Here is a 19,384-nt window from a genome sequence, read left to right on the forward strand (position 1 = left end):
GCTGATACAAACCAAGCAGGGGTTTAAAGCCACAGTGTCTACTTAGAAAGCAGAAGCTGATTTTTCATTTTTGAGCATTGCTTAAAAAATGGTTTTGTTATTATTTATTTGGACTTGGTAAATGATTCGTGCACTTCTTGGGAAAATTAATAAAGGTAATAAGGTAATAAAGGTAAAGGTAATAAATTCAGATGATCCAAGATTCAAAAGGTCAAACAAGGATATACAATGAAAACTTTCCCTCCAAGCTCCCTGCCCTCATCAGCTGCCCAAAGGCAACCAATAATATCAACTGTCCTTCCAATATATGTATGTAGTTTACATCCATACAAGCATATACGTACATATTTTTAAGTCTCCCCCTCTTTGTACATACAAACGGCATATCATGCCCTGTTTCACACCCTTTTTCTCTTCATTTAACATTGTATCTTGTATATTGTCCTATATTGCTCCATTCAAAAGCACCCCATTCTTCTTTATGGCTGCAGTGCATTCTATTCCAATGGATGAATCACTGGCCAACAGCCAATCCCTACAGATGAACATATAAACCATCTTCTTTTCCTTTTCTTTCTTTTTTACTTTTGCTATTGCAAACATTATAATGAATAACCCTGCAAAGAGTTCTTTTTATAAGTATATCTGCAAAATATGTAGAACTAGTACTGTTCTTGAGTTAAAAGCTATGTGAGTTTGTAATTTTGGTTAATGTTGCCAAACTTCCCTCCATGGACATTGAAACAATTCACCCTGCTACCAGCAGGGAATGGAAGTGCATGTTAACCCACCATCTCAACCATATCGTGTGTGATCATTTTTTCTTTTATTTTGCTGATATTTCATTTCTATTTCCCAGGTTAAAAAAAAGTATCTCATAGCTTTAACTCATATTTCTTATATTTTGAGTAAGATTCACTCACTCATTCAACAAGTATTTACCAAATGCCTATTACATGCCAGACACTGTTTCAGATGCTGGGAATACATCAGTGACCAAAGTCCCTCCTCTCATAATTTAAAAAAAAACACACACAAACAGGAAACGACTGCATAGAATTTGTTAAGTGGTGATTAAGTACAAGGGAGTAAATGAAGCAGAGGATAAGCTCTGCTCAGCAAGCAAGTGAAGGGTGAATAGGAGCATATTCTCATACGTTTAAAACACATATTTCCTTTCCTATAAAATGTCTTTTCACATCCTTTGTCCATTTTTCCTATTGGGATATTATTACTTTTGGCACTGAATTGCAGAATCCTTCATTTATTAGACATTTCAGATATTAGAGAAATTGGATACCCTGTCATCATTTGTCAATCATTACCCAACTTCTCCTGAGGGTTATGAGCACATATATTAAGACTTGAATTTTGGTTTGAGGAATTTTTAAAATAATATTAGCTTTTAAGATAAAGGAAGACACAGTATAATATATATATTCTTATTTGGACCTCTCAGTCTAGGAAGCCCAGGTGTCACATCATCGGTACATATAGTTTGTATGCACATTAGTTATTCAAATACGTAACTGGAGTCTCAGAGTCTATTTTTTAATTGAAGTCTAATTTTTCTATTTAAAAAAATTGAAATCTATTTTTCTATAATGTTGTACTACTTTCAAGTGTATAGCAAAGTGATTCAGCTATACATATGTATATAGTTTTTTCTTTTTCGGATTCTTTTCCATTATAGGCTATTACAGGATATTGAATATAGTTCCCTGTGTTATATAATAGGTTCTTGTTGTTTATCTATTTTATATATAGTACTGTGTACCTGTTAATCCCAAACTCTGAATTTATCTCCTCCTACCCTCTTTGGTAACCATAAGTTTGTTTTCTATGTCTGTGAGTCTATTTCTGTTTTGTAAGTAAGATCATTTGTACCATTTTTTTATAGATTCAAAATATATGTGATATCATATGATATTTGTCTTTTTCTGACTTACTTCACTTAATTTGATCATCTCTTAGGTCCATCCATGTGGCTGCAAATCAAGAGTCTGTTTTAAACAAGTAATTGTTCATACGTTCTATCTATAAAACTTTTCCTTCTCTTTATATTACATATGTAAATGAGTGTGTGTGTGTGTTTCTGGCATGAAAAAGAAACACATTCACTGCTTTATTTCAGCAGAAATAGTTGTGATGTCTTTTGGCATCACCATGTGCCAGAACCTGTGTGCCTCTCACATCACATATCAATTCATTAATCCTCATGATGACTCTAAACTATAGATAATATTATCGGTCTCTTACAGTCTAGAGGCTGAGACTAAGAAAGGCTGAGGAATGTACTGAAGATCACTAGATGTTTTCAAAGCCAGGATTGTTCACTCTCCAACCTGTCTGACTGGGAAACCTGTGTTAGCAGGTCAAACTGATATCCCAGAAAAACACTGAGAATCCTGGGAAAGTCTGGGGAAGCAATGGGACATCCTAACCTGACTAGGATCCGGACACGACTGAGTGATTTCACTTTATTTTTCCACTTTCATGCATTGGAGAAGGAAATGGCAACCCACTCCAGTGTTCTTGCCTGGAGAATCCCAGGGACGGGGGAGCCTGGGGGCTGCCGTCTATGGGGTCGCACAGGATCGGACACGACTGAAGCGACTTAGCAGCAGCAACTTGGTTAAAGTAAGTCATAGTGTTGCTGCAAATCTTTCCAACACAAATGGAAGGTTGGCAAGAGCCAGCTGTTGTAACCTATATAAATGCCACTCTAGAAACCAACATTGTTTCAAATTTTGAAAGTTTTACAATCATCCCAAGATTCTGATTATAGAAAGGATGCAAAGAGGGTAAATCAACAACCAGATGAATATAGAGAACATGGCAGGGTTATTTTAAACAATTTCAGTACATTTGATTCTTACCTGATTTCATTTCCAAAAGCGTATTGTTATCAATTTCATGGTTGGCTTTTCCGGGCTGAGGCACCCGCAGGGGTATGATTTGAGGGACACACACTGAACCAGCTGTCATTTTCCCTCCTTACATTAAAAAAAAAAAGTGGATGAAAATAAATTCCAACGGACACCTATATGTGAACAGACACTGAAGAGAAGTCTCTCATTCAAATACAGTAAGACTAGTAAAAACTAAAGAGAATGTTGTTCCTCTACCATCTACAAATATCATTTTTCTTTTTTCTTTTTTGGGAGACTCATTTCAGTTCTTTTGTCTTTTTTTAAATTGAAATATAGTTGATTTACAATGTCGTGTGTAATATAAATATAATTAAAAAATTTTTTTGATGTGGATCATTTTTAAAAGTCTTTATTGAATTTGTAACAACATTGCTTCTGTTTTATGTTTTTTGGCTGTAAGGCATGTGGGATCTTAGCTCCCCAACCAGGGAATGAACTGGCACCCTCCGCACTGGAAGGCAAAGTCTTAACCAATGGACCACCAGGGAAGTCCCCAAATACCATTTTTAATGGAAATAATTATTGTCTCTGCTGTATTTTTGCTGTTGAGATCTTGTGTGGGCTTTTGATTACCTGAGTATTTACCTCACTTTGGGGTGGGAGGGAAGCAGGAGTGTATGGGATGGGGGAATAAAATTTAAAGTGAGCAGGTTAAATGCACATGTCAGAGCAGAGATCATCACTGATGACCAGACCTAAGCAATCCCTGGATCATTACCAGTCTGACCTGCCTCTTTTTAGTACACCACCTCTCTTGACTTCAGGCAAGACAGCACACAAGAGGAACAGAAGTAACTTTGTATGTAGCATGAAATGTTCATTTAGAGCCAGCTCCCTTGGGAAAGCTCCATGTTCAAAGTCCTGCAGTTGTCATCAATTGGTTCGTGCCTGTGAAAGCTGCAAAAGAAACTTTAGAAAATGACAGAGGGTCACGCCTCAGCCAGAAGAAAGCTGGCATGGATATAAAAAGTGAGGAATGAACACAAAAGTCTCTCACTCCATCTCCTGTATTTATAAGTAATTAAGTGTAAGTATGGAGGTCTTAGTGATCTTTTTCTTGGGGATGGGAGGGTTCATAATTATTAATACACCCAGGATTGGGGGGGGGACCCACACCTTAAAACAGTCTCCCATTCCATCTACTGTATTTATAAGTAATTAAGTACAAGTATGGAGGTCTTAGTGATTTTTTTCTTGGGTATGGGAGTGTTCATAATTATTAATACATAAAGGATTTAGGGGGGAAATCCCACACCTTAAAAACCATTTACATCTCGGATGGTCTGTTCAAATTTCAATGATAATGGATGCATAGGTTTTACTCAGTTAAAATCTACATTGAAATTCAATTTTTATAGAGTACTTCTTGTACCCTCCCCTATTATTTACAATTTTCCAAATACTTACATAATCTTATTTACCAATTTGTGATTGGGCATTTATTATTTTCTTTTCAGTTTTGGGTTTTATTCTAAACAATGCTGCCTTGGAAATTCCCTGACGGTACAGTGGTTAGGATTTGATGTTTTCACTGCAGGGGCTCTAGTTCAATCTCTGGTGGGGGTACCAAGTTACTGCAAGCCACGCATGACATGACGCCAAAAAATTTTTTTTAAATAAATAAATAAAACTACCCCGAACGTCTCTGTGGTTTGAGGTTTGTCATAGACTATAACCCAAAGGTGGGATGGCTAAATTTAAGGGGTGAATTTGATGCCTGGTTGGATAGTTCCAGGTCGGAGGCTAAGAATTTAAATTGCAGATACATATACGGATAGCGCGACAGCCCCTGCAGAAGGGCTCTGGAGCGTGCCCATCCTCACATTTTCATTTACGTGAGAGGCAGTTAAAATTTAAAAATGGTTAAAAATTAGTTCAAAATAAAAACGTCTGGGGGTGGCGGGGGGGGGGGGGGATAATTCCTGCGGCGACTAGGCGATGTCCTTGAAAGGCTGACAGTGCGTAGGCCAGTGGGCCCCGAGCGAAGGGGATCCATCCGTAGACCGATCCGCTAGGCCCGACTGCGTCAACAGCATCCCCCACCCCGCCATCCCTCCATCCAGACTGCCCCTCACCGCCCGGTTCTGGAACCCCGTCTGGTCCCCGTCTCCGTCCTTCAGGTGCAGCCAAGGACACCGCCACGACTCGGCTGAACGAAGGATGCCCTTTTCTCCCTCCCCCTCCCCCAGCCACCAGGACCCGATCGGGACCCCTTGGGTACCTCCGCAGCCCCCACCGAGGCAGCCCACCGCTCACCGCCCTTGGTCTTCTCCTTCACTGCGGCTGTACGGGTTACCAAGACGCTGCGAGCCGCGCCCCGCCCACCGGGAGCTGGGCAGGTGATTGGCAGGAACCCGCTTCCTAGCAACTAGCTCCGCCCCTGCGGTTGGCCCGGAGACAGGCGGCCGCAGAGCGCTCCTTTCTTCAGGCCTAACCGTAGGCGTCCGAGAACTTGCCTTCACAGAGGTTGGAAAGCGCTACAAGGTGGCCTCCCAACTCAAAACGAGAACCAGGCTTGTTCGTGCGACAGTCTCTGATTTTCTGGAAATACCAGAACGAAATACCAGAATGAAAATATCAGAACAGCGCGCGCGAGCGTGAAGCGGCGCAGGCGCGACTTGGCCACCTCTAGGCGACCGGCAAAGAAGGACCGCCTGCGACCTGAGGAAGAAAGACCCTTGCGCCCCCCCGAGCGCTGTCTTTACCCGCGACTGGCTTCCCTCGGCTCGCAGTCCGGCCGCCCGGAGAGGTCTCTTCCCCCAAGGTCCCGGCACCTGCGCCCTCATGGCCGAGGTGAAGGTGAAGGTGCAGCCGCCCGACGCGGATCCGGTGGAAATCGAAAACAGGTAAATCGGGGAGTGAGGCTCGTTCCCCGCCTCTGGAGGCCTCCTTTCTCCCGGACCCTTCTCCCGTCTCTGGAAGACGGCACTCTTAAGAAGTTCAGAGCGAGTCGGACAGTTGACGAGATTGTGTGGCCGGCCTTTCCTTGGGTCTGTCAGGGAAGCTGTCTACTCAGGCGCACCTTTCCTTAAAGTGATCCACGCCCAGAGTGAAGACTCGGCGTTTCCCCCCGGGAAAGTGTTAGTCGCTTGGTCGTGTCAGACTCCTTGCGACTCCATGGGGTACTGGTGTAAACACGTTCTGATCCAGGATCGCCCTTGTTACCAAGGAACTCCCGTGACGGAAGGTTTAACCAGACTTAGGGTGCAGTTTTCGATTATGAAGCAACAGACACCAAACGGTTTGAGCGCCATAATTAAGTGAAGGTTTTAGGGAAACCAACGCATCTTACGCTTATCCAAAGCATCTCCCAAAGCATCTCCAATACTTTGGCCACCTAATGCGAAGACTGACTCTTTTGAAAAGACCCTGAAGCTGGGAAAGACTGAGGGCGAGAGGAGAAGGGGACGACGAGGATGAGATGGTTGGATGGCGTCACTGACTTAATGGACATGAGTTTGAGTAAAGTCCGGGAGTTGGTGATGGACAGGGAGGTCTGGCGTGCTGCAGTCCATGGGGTCGCAGAGAGTCGGACACGACTGAGCGGGTGAAAACTGAACTGAAACATCTTATAATTTTATATTCTCTACCGTGCACTGAAGTGTTTAGGTTACCACAGAATTTATAAAGACCCCAGCTTTTTTAAACTGTTATTAATAACACACATGATGATCCTGTGACAAGGTGAAACTTGAGGTTTATTTTTGTTTGTTAGGGATAATTCCAAAACCAGGTCCCAGTTGTGGTGAATTGTCCCTAAAGAAACTTTGACTTCCCTCCAGAAGTGTTTGATCTGCCTCCTGCTTACAGACTTGTGGCTACCCAAGGCACTGCCTCTTCACTTTGTCATACTTGTTGCATCTGAGAAAATTGAAGCCTCAGCTTTAATGTGTTTTTCTGTGTTTTCATTTGACTTTTGTCCTAATTTAAAGTTCATATGAATAAGAAATGCTTCTCTTAAATACAATAAAAATGCAACTGTGTACTTCAAAAGCATCTTCCTCATTTTTAATGTGCTTTCATTCAGAACCATTGTAGAAACCCAGATTATCTGTCAAATGTGAAAAAAGGCACACTTCTAAACTGTTCTGCCTATATTTTCCCCCTACTGACTCTTGAACTAGGTAAAAACATGAATATCATTAATTCTTTTGTTCCTAGGATTATAGAATTATGTCACCAGTTCCCTCATGGAATCACAGACCAAGTAATTCAGAATGAAATGCCGCATATAGAAGCCCAACAGCGGGCAGTGGCCATCAATAGACTGTTGTCCATGGTAAGGTGAATCCAGCTAGTTCATGTAATTATTTATATGTTGTAATTGTCATTACTTTCTGTTATGTAGAATGAAACCATTCTCAAAAGTGTGGTAAGTTGTGACTGATAAGACTTCAAACCAGGAAACAGCTCAGACTCCCTAAACTAAGGAAAGAAGTAATATGCATTTTTACAAGACAAATAATTGTATTTTAACTGTTATATTTAGTAATTTGTCACTAAGGTACATACTGGCACACATGTACATATAGGCATAATCTGTTCCCACCTTCTGTTTGCTTCTTGCTGCTGCTGCTGCTAAGTTGCTTCAGTCGTGTCCGACTCTATGCGACCCCATAGACAGCAGCCCACCAGGCTCCCCCGTCCCTGGAATTCTCCAGGCAAGAACACTGGGGTGGGTTGCCATTTCCCTCTCCAATGCATGAAAGTGAAAAGTGAAATTGAAGTCGCTCAGTCATGTCCAACTCTTAGCAACTCCATGGACTGCAGCCTACCAGGCTCTTCCGTCCATGGGATTTTCCAGGCAAGAGTACTGGAGTGGGGTGCCATTGCCTTCTCCATCTTGCTGCTAGTAAAGACAAATATATAGTAAAGGCTTTGGATCAAATACATAAACTAGTATGAAGATTAAAAGACAAAAATGGAAATATTAATTATAACTACAATAAACAGCTAAGGGATAAACGTGATGATTGGGAAGAAATAGACAATTTCTGCAGACCAGATTGTAATTGTCTGATTACTAATTCAATTTTAGTAGTAAAATTGAATTATTAATCAAAGCCTCCCAGCAAAGAAAAGTCCAAGACTGGATAGCTTCACAGGGTAGTTCTATCAAACACATAAAGAAGAGCAAATACCTATCCTTATCAAACCATTGCAAAAATTTGAAAAGGAGGAAACACTCCCAAATTCATTCTACAAGGCCATCATTACTCTGATACCAAAATCAGACAAAGATAATAGTAAAAAAAGAAAATCAGAAGCCAGTGTCTCTGATGAATATACATGTAGAAATCCTCAACAAAATATTAGCGAACCACATTCAGTGATACACAAAAAGAATCATACACCATGATAATGGAAATTATTATAAGAATGCAAAAATGGTTCAGTATGCACAAATCAGTCAGTATAATCCACCACATTAAAAGGAAGCTTAAAAGTCACATGATCATCTCAACAGATGCAGAAAAGACATTTGACAAAATTCAACATCCATTCATGATAAAAACTCATCAGAGTTGGTATAGAGAGAACATACTTCAACATAATAAAGACTGTTTCTGGCAAACCCACAGAGAAGATCATCTTCAGTGGTGATAAGATGAAAACCTTTCCTCTAATATCTGGAAGATAGGAATTCCCTGGTAGTTCAGTAGTCAGGACTTGGCACTTTCACTGCCAGGAGCCAGGTTCAGTCCCTGGTTGGAGAACTAAGAGCCCACAAGCTGTGAGGCACGGCCAAAGAGAAAGAAAAAATCAGGAGGACGACAAGGAGGCCCATCTCACCACTTGTATTTAGCATAGTATTGGAAGTCGTAGCCACTGCAGTCAGATATGAAAAAGAAAGCATACAAATGGGAAGAAGTGAAACTGTCCTTACTTGCAGATGGCTTGATACTATATAAAGAAAATGCTAAAGTTTCAATCAAAAAAGCTATTAGAACTAATAAGTGAATGCAGTAAAGTTGCAGGATCAAGATTAATATACAGAAATCTGTTGCTTTCTTATACAGTGATAATGAACTATCAAAAAGAGGAAGCTAGAAAACAGTCTCTTTTAGAAGTAACATAAAAGGAGTAAAACAGCTAGAGACAAACTGGTGAAAGACCTAACTTTGAAAATTCTAAAACACTGATGAAGGAAATTGAAAATACTACAAAGTAATAGGAAGATATCCAATGGTCATGGACTGGAGGATTTAATATTGTTAAAATGTCCATATGACCCAAAGCAATCTACAGATCTAATGCAATCCCTATAAAAATGCCCAGGACACTTTTTACTGAACTAGAACAAATAATACAAAAATGCATGTGAAACAGAAAAGAGTCCAGATAGCCACAACAATCTTGAGAAAAAGAACAAAGCTGGAGGTATCATGCTTCCTGACTTCAGACCATACTACAGTATGGTTCTGGCATAAAAAGAGACATATAGATCAGTGGAACAGAATAGAAAGCCCAGTATAAACCCATCCACTTAATGGTCAATTAATCTAAGACAAAGGAGGAAACAATGCATAATGGGGAAAAGAGTCTCTTCAACAAGTAGTGCTGGGCAAAATGGATAACCACATGTAAAAAAATGAAATTAGGACATTTTCTCATACCATATATAAAAACAAACTCCAAGATGGATTAAAGGCCTAACAGTGAGATCGGAAACTGTAAAACTAGAAGAAAACATAGGCAGAACATGCTCTGACAGAAACTGTAGCAGTATTTTTAGAGAAATGCAAATCAAAACAATAAGGTATCATCTGACACCTGTCAGAGTGGCTATCATGAAAAAGACCACAGACAACAAATGTTGGTGGCAGTGTGGAGTAAAGGGAATCCTTGTACACTGTAGGTGGTGGGATGTAAATTGGTACCACCACTATTGAAAGCAGTATGGAGGTTCCTCAAAAATACCAAAAATAGAACTACCATACAATCCAGCAGTTCTACTCCTGGGTATATATATCAATGAAAACAAAAAGACTAATTCAGAAAGGTATACACACCCAAATGTTCCTTGGTGGCACAGTGGGTAAAGAGTCTATCTGCCATGTGGGAGATCCGGGTTGGATCCCTGGGTTGGGAAGTTCCCCTGAAGAAGGAAGTGACAACCCACTCCAGTACTCTTGCCTGGGAAATTTCATGGACGGAGAAGCCTGGTAGGCTACAGTGCATGGGATAGCAAAGAGTTGCACACGTCTGAGCAACTTCAATTCTCAAATGTTCATAGAAACATTATTTACAATAACCAAATGTGGAAGCAACCTAACTGTCCCATCAACAGATGAGTGGGAAAAAACAAACAAACAAAAACAGATGAGTGGATAAAGAAGATGTGGCATATAGATAGAGATATACACACACACATATACATACAATGAAATACTACTCAACTGTAAAAAAAAAGAATGAAATTTGCCATTTGCAATAGCATTGATGGACCTGGAGGAGGGTATTAGTGAAATAAGTCAGAAAGACAAATACTATATGTTATCATTTATGTGTGGAATCTGTTGGGGATTTTTTCCCCGGGACTCGGAAGCGACGAACCTGAAAGAAGGACACTCGGACAGTCTCTTGTAAGGACGGACAAGTTTATTTTTGTAGTCAAGTCTTTCTATAGAAGCAGGAACAAAGAGCTTAAAGTATACGGCCAGCAGAGCGCATACAGGGTTAACACATAATCAGTAAAAACATTTTAAGGACAGTGTGTTCTAGGTGACTCGTGCTTATCCCATAACCCATTTTTTCAAGTAACATCTTTATTTATTATTAAATCTTGGCGCCGAGCATAACCAAAGGCAGGAGATGTTTTTGTCCACAGTACACAAAGCCGGGTACTTTTGGCCCTTCGCCATTTTCCCAAGGACTTTTTCTTAATATGGCTATTTTGTACTGCGCTTCCCAACAGAATCTAAAAAATAAACGAATATGTTAATAACAAAACAGCCTCACAGATACAGAGAACAAATTAGTGGTTACCAGTTGGAAGAGGGAAGTGAGCAGGGGCATAAGAGGTGAAACAGGATGTGTTGTACAACACAGGGAATATAGCCAACATGTTATAGTAACTTTAAGTGGAGTACAGTCTATAAAAACTTGAGATCACTATGTTGTACACCCGAAACTAATATAACATTACTTCAATTAAAAAAAAAAGCAGTGCATCAGATTGCTGAACCCTGTTCTAACCAAAAGAGAAGGAGTGTTGTGATTTCTAGTCGCTTCACCATGGTGAAGGTCTTCAGCTTCTGGAAGCATAGAGCAAGGGATGCTGGGAAGTATGGTGATAAATGTTTTTGTCCTCAGACTCCACTTTCAGCCTTTTTCTTTCTATCTGAAAATTATCCTCAGCAGTCACCTGTTGCCAGTCCTGCAGTGGGCAGTGGTGAAGCTACTCAAGAATTTTAAGCAAGGGAGTAATTGTTAATAAATCACTAGTGTTGCCGATTTTAGCTCTTAAAGTGAAAGTGAAAGTGAAGTCACTCAGTCGTGTCCGACTCTTTGCGACCGGGTGGACTGTAGCCCACCAGGCTCCTCCGTCCATGGGATTCTCCAGGCAGGAATACTGGAGTGGGTTGCCTTAAACTATCCTCAAATTCGTTCCCCTGTTTTCACTCCTCCCACCCCTGTATGTGTTCAGGCTCTTGGCTTCTTGAACTGTTAGGTGCATCTTAACGGCCTTCCTCGCTGCGTGTGCCTCAGAGCAACCTGCTGTGTCTTAAAGGCACTTCTGACCAAGTTACCCTCCCACCAGAAACCCTTCTCTCAGCTCTGGAGATTCAAGTCCAGACTCCAGGGTTTACCACTCTGAGCCCCTGCCTTCCCCACTGACCTCATCTCTCTGCACCCCCTGCCTCACAAATTAGTTTTCACAGGGAACAGCTTGTTCTCTGTTCCCTGGCACGTCACGCTGTTCTGTGTCTCGGGCCTTTGCTCATTCTGTCTCCCCTGCTTAGAAGGCCCTTCCTCCTTTCCTCACACACTGACTCCTCATCCTAAGACTCAACTCCAGGCAGCACCCCTGAACCCACAGGCTGGGCCAAAGCGACTTTCCTGGGAGCCCATCCCCCCCTTCACTTGGCTCTGTCCTCACGCCACCCCAATGGTATTGAAATCAGCTGTGGAATTCTCTCTTGGAATTCATGTCTGTCCTCCCCACCCCAAAAATGTTCCCAGGACAGGTGTTCATTAAACGTTCACAAACTAAATTAAACAAACTTCCAAATTGGGCTTTGTGGTTCAATTTTTTCCACTTAGGGGGCCGGGGGAGGGAGGGAAAGGACTGCTTTTCACCCATATACCAACCTGATTCCAAGTTACGGGTCTGCCCAGCCTTGACTCATGGGAACCTCTCTCAGTGATGCTTCCCTGAACTGCCAGGAGCCCAGTGGTACAGCCATCGGCATTCTCACAAGTTCAGACTCAAGGAAATGCAAGAGCATGGAATCATTGTGTCAAAATATTTTTGCATTAATAGCCTTTATCTGAACTTTTTAAAGATGTTGTATTTTATTATGTTTATATTTATTCAGTTTACTTGAATATGAATTTTTATTATTCTAAAGCTGCTTGTTTAAAGTTCTTATGCATTGATCTTATAACTAGGCTAGGATCTAACATGTAGGAAATTGTTATGTATTAATATTTGAGGAAATGGTGATATAAAGAGCTAAGTTTAAAAAATATACATATCACATGTGATATGTAGGGAAAATCTTAAGTACTCAAGGAAGGAACTGACAATTACACAAGGTAGGATATTTTAGTCTGTGTAAAACATTGAAGAGTGCATTAATGCTTGCCATTGGATTTGATATGTCTCCAAAATAGTTCACTGCTATTTTCTTTCTTTAAAAAAAAACAAAACTTTAGGGTCAATTGGATCTCTTAAGGAGCAATACAGGACTTCTGTATAGAATAAAGGATTCTCAGAATGCTGGGTAAGCACCTGATTTTTATTTTTAATATTGTAAAAGTAATATATGTTTGGGTAGGAAAGGCCAGTACAGAATTGCATCATGTAAACCTGGTCCTGCAAATCATCTTACCTCCCACAGGAGTTCCATTCCCCAGAGATAGTGACTCTAAATAATTTGGTATATATCCTTTCTTATAGGTATATATAAATATATATAGATTATTATATATTTATATACCATATATTTATATATAATCTCTTTTCTTTTTTTTTTTTTTTAACAAATTTGGATCATGCTATCCATACTGTTTTGCAACTTGTTTTTTTTCACTTACTGTATCTTGGACATCTTTTCATTCTGGTACATACAGCCCTGTCTCATTCTTTTTAAGGTAAGCCCTTTTGGTAAATAAGTCAATGTGATGACTTGTCTACTCATTCCTTTAAGTGATTGTATAGATGATTAGATTAGCCTGTACCTCTTTGCCTTTTTAATTCTGCTTTATTCCCCTGCAGTAAAATGAAAGGATCAGATAACCAAGAAAAACTAGTGTATCAGATCATAGAGGATGCAGGAAATAAAGGTAAGTTTTAGAGGAACAAGCAGAAAAAACATTGTCTCTCAGACCAGATATTAGGGACGGAGATCCTGGCTTCCCAGGGTGTAGAGTAGTCAGTTCAGTCTGCTGAACTTTGTGTTCAAAGGAGAAGAAAATATAACACACATACTCACACACGCATATGTATACATATTTATAATGTACATATGTTTGAAGGCACCCAAGAGTGATGCTGTTGTTGCCTCAAGGGAGGCAGGAACTAGATGGCCACGGGCGGAGATGGAAAGAAACTTCTGAATTCTGAACCATGTACATGTATTATCTGAAGCAAATAAATTAAAACTGAAGGGTTTTTTTATCCTCACTTTCTAAATTTTGGAAGCCTTCGTTTCTTCCTCTTATCTGTAAACTGTGGATCATAACATCTCTTTGGTTTTTGTAGGAAACCATGGGACACCTAGTGCCCCATGGCAGTGTCTGATGTAGCTCCCTCCACAGCTGTTTAGTTCCTCTCCTGTTGCCCTCAAAGAACGGGATCTAAATTGCTGTTATTACAATTTAAGACCTGTTTGAGTCATTGATATTAGCTTCAGCAATTATGATGTAACCTAAAATTGTACAATTTTTCTATGTGTTAGGAAGTTAAATTACATTTTAAAAATAAATATGAAGACAGCATTCTCTATTTAAAACAAAATCTTCCTATCTTATGCCTTTTTGTTGGGAAGAAAATACAGCAAAATATTTTTACATAAATTCCCTTTATACGTATAATACTTATTTCCTTCTTTGAAAGAAAAATCGTAGCTTTCTGCACAGGTTCTTAGTGACTGTAAGAACTGTAATCTTTCTGTTTTCCAAATATAGTGGACATACATACACATAGATGCTCTCTAAAGGTTTTTTTTTTTTAATTACTCTCCATTGAGGATGGCAACTGACCCTGACCCAAACTTAAGTTTGTTTTTCACAGTATACGATCTAAAGTGAAATTTTAGAAAAAAGAGGCTGGAATGTAGGAGGGCACGGAAAGGCCAATGTATGTTAATTCAATGACATCAAGATTTTCCTTCCTTTAGAAAAATGTCCCTTATCATATGATTTTTAAAAGATACCATGTTAGCATTCCAAGAAATTTCCAGTTAGAAAATGGAACATACAACTTTTTTGCATATTTTTGTTACTTTATCTGAGATTCTTACCTGTGCGTCATTTTTCCTATAGCAATGCTCCAGGATTATATACATATTTTGCTAGATTTACAATGAGATATAAGCAATGGGAAAAGAAACACAAATCCTATAGTATTAAACTTATCTTACTTTACTTTCTTACAGGAATATGGAGCAGAGATATCCGATACAAAAGCAACTTGCCATTAACAGAAATTAACAAAATTCTAAAGAATTTGGAAAGTAAAAAGCTTATCAAAGCCGTTAAGTCTGTGGCAGTGAGTAACAGTCTCTTTTCTTCTCTTGAATGTTCACTGTACATATATTGCTCCAAGTATATTTCAGGTGTTTATCGTTCTTTCAGCTATGTCATGATTTAAAACAACTGATCAAAAAACATTTTCAAAATTGTAGCTCACATTGGACCATTTGGAGATGCTGCTTTAGTCCATTAGCTATAACAGATGTACTCTGATAATGTCGGGTGTTAATAGGGGAAGCCAAGCACAAGGCGACTTGGTATGTTGTCCTGTAGTCCCAGTAATTCTGTAAATCCCACACTGGTGTGAAATATAAAGTTTTGGGGTTTTGAAGTCTTAGTTTTGGAAACCTGCTTTGTTACCTTTTAACCGTCTGCTGTGTATGTGGTTTTTTCCCCTAGGCCTCAAAAAAGAAGGTGTATATGCTCTATAACCTGCAGCCAGACCGCTCTGTGACAGGTGGGGCCTGGTACAGTGACCAGGATTTTGAATCTGAATTTGTGGAGGTGCTTAACCAACAGTGTTTTAAATTCCTACAAACCAAGGTGAGCTATAACTGAGGAAACATCCCTCCAAGTGGTTTTTCTTTTTTTTTTTTAAGTTTTTTCATAAGCAATGTTTAATCATACATATTGTATCTTATAGGAATTGAAAATACTGAAATTGGTCCTTTTTCCTAAACAAAATAGGTCCTGTTGTTGATTATCCTCTATAGAAATTGTGTTCAGAAGGTACTGGTATTCTTCATGAAATTTATATTTCTACCCTAATAGGCAGAAACCGCACGAGAAAGCAAACAGAATCCAATGATACAAAGAAATAGTTCATTTGCTTCATCACATGAAGTGTGGAAGTATATCTGTGAATTGGGAATCAGTAAGGTCAGAGCCCAGTCTCTAATTTTCATCTTATTTTTAAAAACTTTTGCTTCATTGTAGGGATATGGTTTACACTGTATTCTAAACATATCTGGCCCAGACCCTCTTCTCAGGTGATATCTGTGTATGTTCTACAGAATCCGCAAAATGTAGAACCCACTGTCCTAAGCCAGGCAGGCAAAGGCAGTCCTGGCCGTCAGGCACTTTCTGAACTGTATGTCTTTGAGCTTGGGCTCCAGAGCAGCAGGGTGGAAGCCTGGCCATGCATTTCACTACCAGATGCAAAAGTCTGTTCTGACAAGTTCTTGACTCTCCTGGGGACATTTCAACATATGTGCCAAACATCCGTCATTAGTATCGGTTGTCATTTATTGGTAGCTTCCTACTTAGGAGATGTAAGTGGCACTGTCAGCACATTCTTTGGAAGATCTGTACATATGGACACTGTGCTTAATTGCCCCTCACCATCAGAGAAGATGCTGAAGTGGCTGCTTGGACAAGTCATTTTCATTTCTGCTCTCCAGTTCTCTTTTATTTAAAAAAAACAGCACAGGAATTTGGACTATTTGCTGTCTAAAGTACCTTTCTGCTTAAGCATTTTTATAAATCTCCATCAGATTCTTGCTAAAGAAATGTGACAAGTCTAGATCCTCCTAGGAGGGCGAAGACATCAGCAGGTATCAAGCTCAGCAGTGAGCTCAGTGCTCTATCCCTGGAATCTGAGTGGTCTACTCTCACTCAGGCCATTGTTCAACTTCTTTGTGATTTCAGTTACTGTAGCACAATCCTTCCCCACTTCATCAAGAATTGTGACCTTTTACTGTTATCAGCACCCTCCAGAAGGATGACTCCTTGTTTTGAGTCCTTTCTAACATACTGCTTTTGTAGGTGGAGCTGTCCATGGAGGACATAGAGACCATCTTGAATACACTCATTTATGATGGGAAAGTAGAGATGACGATCATTGCTGCCAAAGAGGGCACCGTTGGCAGTGTGGACGGACACATGAAACTCTACCGGGCGGTCAGTCCCATCATCCCGCCCACAGGCTTGGTCCGGGCACCCTGCGGACTCTGCCCAGTGAGTTAAAATGGCTTCTCTTTCTACTTTACTGCCTGCGACTGCAGATGCCACCTAACTTAACGTACCAGCAAGAGCTGCTGAAAGCACCATGTAACCTTGATGACAGACCTTTAGTGAGCATGTCATCACCTTACATTCTTCCCTATAATAACCACCTTAAGGAAATTGGTTTTCTGCTCTTGATCCCAAAATGCACAATTCTTTTCTTAACCTTTTATTTTTTATTGGGGTATAGCCGATTAACCATGTGATAGTTTTAGATGCACAGCAGAGTGATTCAGCCATACTTACTCATGTATCTATTCTCCTCCAAACTCCCCTTCCATCCAGGCTGCCACATACTTTGAGCATACATTGAGAGTTCCCTGCAAAATGCAGTTTTTGCTGAGGGCTAACCATCTCACCTAAGTAGGGAGGGTAATGGGGTTTGGTGAGAACCTGCTGTGGGCCAGACATGGTTTTGAAAATGTCTGTGGTCTCGTAATCCTCCTGCACCCCTGGAGCTAGTGGTATTAGTGTGAGGGGACTCAGGGCAAGGGAGATTGAGAGCACTCAGCTGAGACTTGACAACCAGGCCTCACACCCGGAGGTGACGTGTTCTCCCTTGTAGCACGCCCACACTCGTCATTTGTTCGTTCCCACCCATGCTGCAGGCTCTGTCCCTGCTCTTGTGGTGTGTATATTCTCGGACTGCCTGTCTGCTTTCTATTGTCTACAGCTCATGCCCTGGTTTCAACTCCCAGAAAAAAGGCTACTCTGTTGGGAATTCTATTTAGCACTTTCACAAAAAGGAAGGTGACTAAATATGAAACACTTGATTAGTTAAGATTAAGTCATTTGTGTGTACAGATCTCCGATCCTGGACCGTTGCCTGCCTTCTGCCCAGTGGACAGGTAGACTAGTCAGCTTAGTGCTGTGGCAACCATGATCAGAGCAGGACTTCTTCCAGGACCTAACCTTTCACTTTGAAAGTTTTGTTTTCAATATTGCTTTAAATAAATGCTTGAAATATTGGATATTTTGTTAGAATTTTTAGTTTTAGTTGATATTTAAGACATTACCTATAATATACTAATTTTAAAACTTGAGTTTGAATGTAACCTTTTTTCTTTTCTAAAGGTTTTTGATGACTGCCATGAAGGTGGTGAGATTTCACCATCTAACTGTATTTACATGACAGAGTGGCTCGAATTTTAATAGAGAACTATGAACTTTGCTGACGTTTTGCAAATGAAGTTACTTCAGGAGCAAATAATTTAATTCATGATGGAACATCACACTCCCTTGACAGCATTCAAGGTACAGACTTGCTGCTACAGAAAAATATTTTTTTTTAATCTATGAAGACTAAATTTATATTGATAGTGTAGTCAGCAGGGTATGAAACAGATAATAAGGTTAGTGGAGAAATCCATTCTTCAGTAAGTAAAATACTTAGAACCTCTGGAAGACCACCTGTTGGAACTTTCGAGATTTCTGATGATTCACAAGAAAAGAAGCCAGCGAGTCAGTATTCGCCAAGGACTGTGATAATGGCCAGAACTTTAAAATGCCTGTTTTAAAGGTGTTTATCAAGGTCTTCATTGGGAATTTTTTACATATGGCTCAGTGTCACCATTTCTGTTTTCTCCACGGTTTCATTGAGAAGAAACGAAAAGTGGGGAAGGAGGAATAGCAGGGGAGGACGCAGACTTGGAGCATGAGGTGGGAGACAGCAGAGCATCCCTTTCCACACACTACTGATGCCTTTTTATGTCAGAAATGTTCTTTCTGAGGATTACATTGGTGTACTTACCTCAAACCCAAACGGTGACTGTTGTCAAGGACATGTTTTCAGTGCATAAATGTTCATTGTTCTCATCCTAAAGGGAATATCTTCCCTGGCTCTTTGTTGTTAAAGTCTGTGGCTCAATTGTATTATTTGCTAGAATTTTCCCCTAGATTCTTATTTAACTAAAATTAAAACTAAAAATAATCCATTGCCTTCCATTCCTTTGGGGGGGGGAAGGGAGTATCATTCTTCTTTCCTTATCCTATCTTCAATTTGTTTCCATATATAACAGGTCTGAACTAAGCAAGAAGTTGTTATAACTGTCCTCAGTTTCAATAGCACTTTCAGTCCCAATCCTTAGGTGAACAGAAAACAATAGGTCACTTCATGTTTTGTTGCACAGAATTCAGCTATAGGGCTTTTTAGGATCTCAGCTGTTGTACTTTCACTTTGTGGCGCCACTTAAAGGTTTCTGTGTCCAGGTCAAAAGCCAGGGGCCAAGGGAAAGGAAAGTTACTCCTGGGGCCTGGGTTCAAACCTCAGTTTGAAGAACCATCACAAAGGGTTATTTTGAGATAAATAGTAAAATAAAACTCAGCTCAGTAACCAGTTTGTAAGAACCATATAAATTCTGTGGTGAGCTCTATAGAATTAGCATTTGATGACACTGGTGTTTGAAACAGAGATCATTTCAATTATTGGGTATGTTTTAGATCCAGAAGGGTCTGGGAGCCAGAAACTACAGAGGGCTTCGGTTCCCCTGAGAGTGGACTGGTAGGATGAGTATCTGCCCTCCTGG

The 19,384-nt window shown here is 40.2% G+C and overlaps 2 protein-coding genes across 16 annotated transcripts in view; one reads left to right on the top strand and one right to left on the bottom strand.

Moving 5' to 3' along the window:
• Positions 1-5,247, bottom strand: part of DZANK1 (double zinc ribbon and ankyrin repeat domains 1) — a 52,601-nt gene extending 47,354 nt beyond the window's left edge. For 6 of the 12 annotated variants that reach the window (XM_025000507.2, XM_025000504.2, XM_025000502.2 and 3 more), the window contains exons 1-2: positions 5,155-5,247; positions 2,880-2,996 (exon numbers count right to left, since the gene is read on the bottom strand). In XM_025000507.2, the coding sequence (XP_024856275.1) occupies positions 2,880-2,988 (109 nt within the window). In that variant the 5' untranslated portion in view covers positions 2,989-2,996; positions 5,155-5,247. 12 annotated transcript variants of the gene reach the window in all.
• Positions 5,248-5,599: 352 nt separating this feature from the next.
• Positions 5,600-18,789, top strand: POLR3F (RNA polymerase III subunit F). Of its 4 annotated transcripts, XM_005214354.5 has the most exons (10): positions 5,624-5,779; positions 7,095-7,212; positions 12,816-12,883; positions 13,233-13,253; positions 13,378-13,445; positions 14,759-14,871; positions 15,255-15,398; positions 15,627-15,734; positions 16,620-16,811; positions 17,934-18,789. In XM_005214354.5, exons 1-10 carry the CDS (start codon positions 5,718-5,720, stop codon positions 18,009-18,011), a joined length of 972 nt encoding a protein of 323 aa, XP_005214411.1. In that variant the 5' UTR covers positions 5,624-5,717; the 3' UTR covers positions 18,012-18,789.
• The last annotated feature ends 595 nt before the right edge of the window (positions 18,790-19,384 follow it).

This window comes from Bos taurus, chromosome 13, assembly GCF_002263795.3.
Source record: "Bos taurus isolate L1 Dominette 01449 registration number 42190680 breed Hereford chromosome 13, ARS-UCD2.0, whole genome shotgun sequence".
In the NCBI taxonomy this organism is placed as follows: Eukaryota; Metazoa; Chordata; class Mammalia; order Artiodactyla; family Bovidae; genus Bos; species Bos taurus.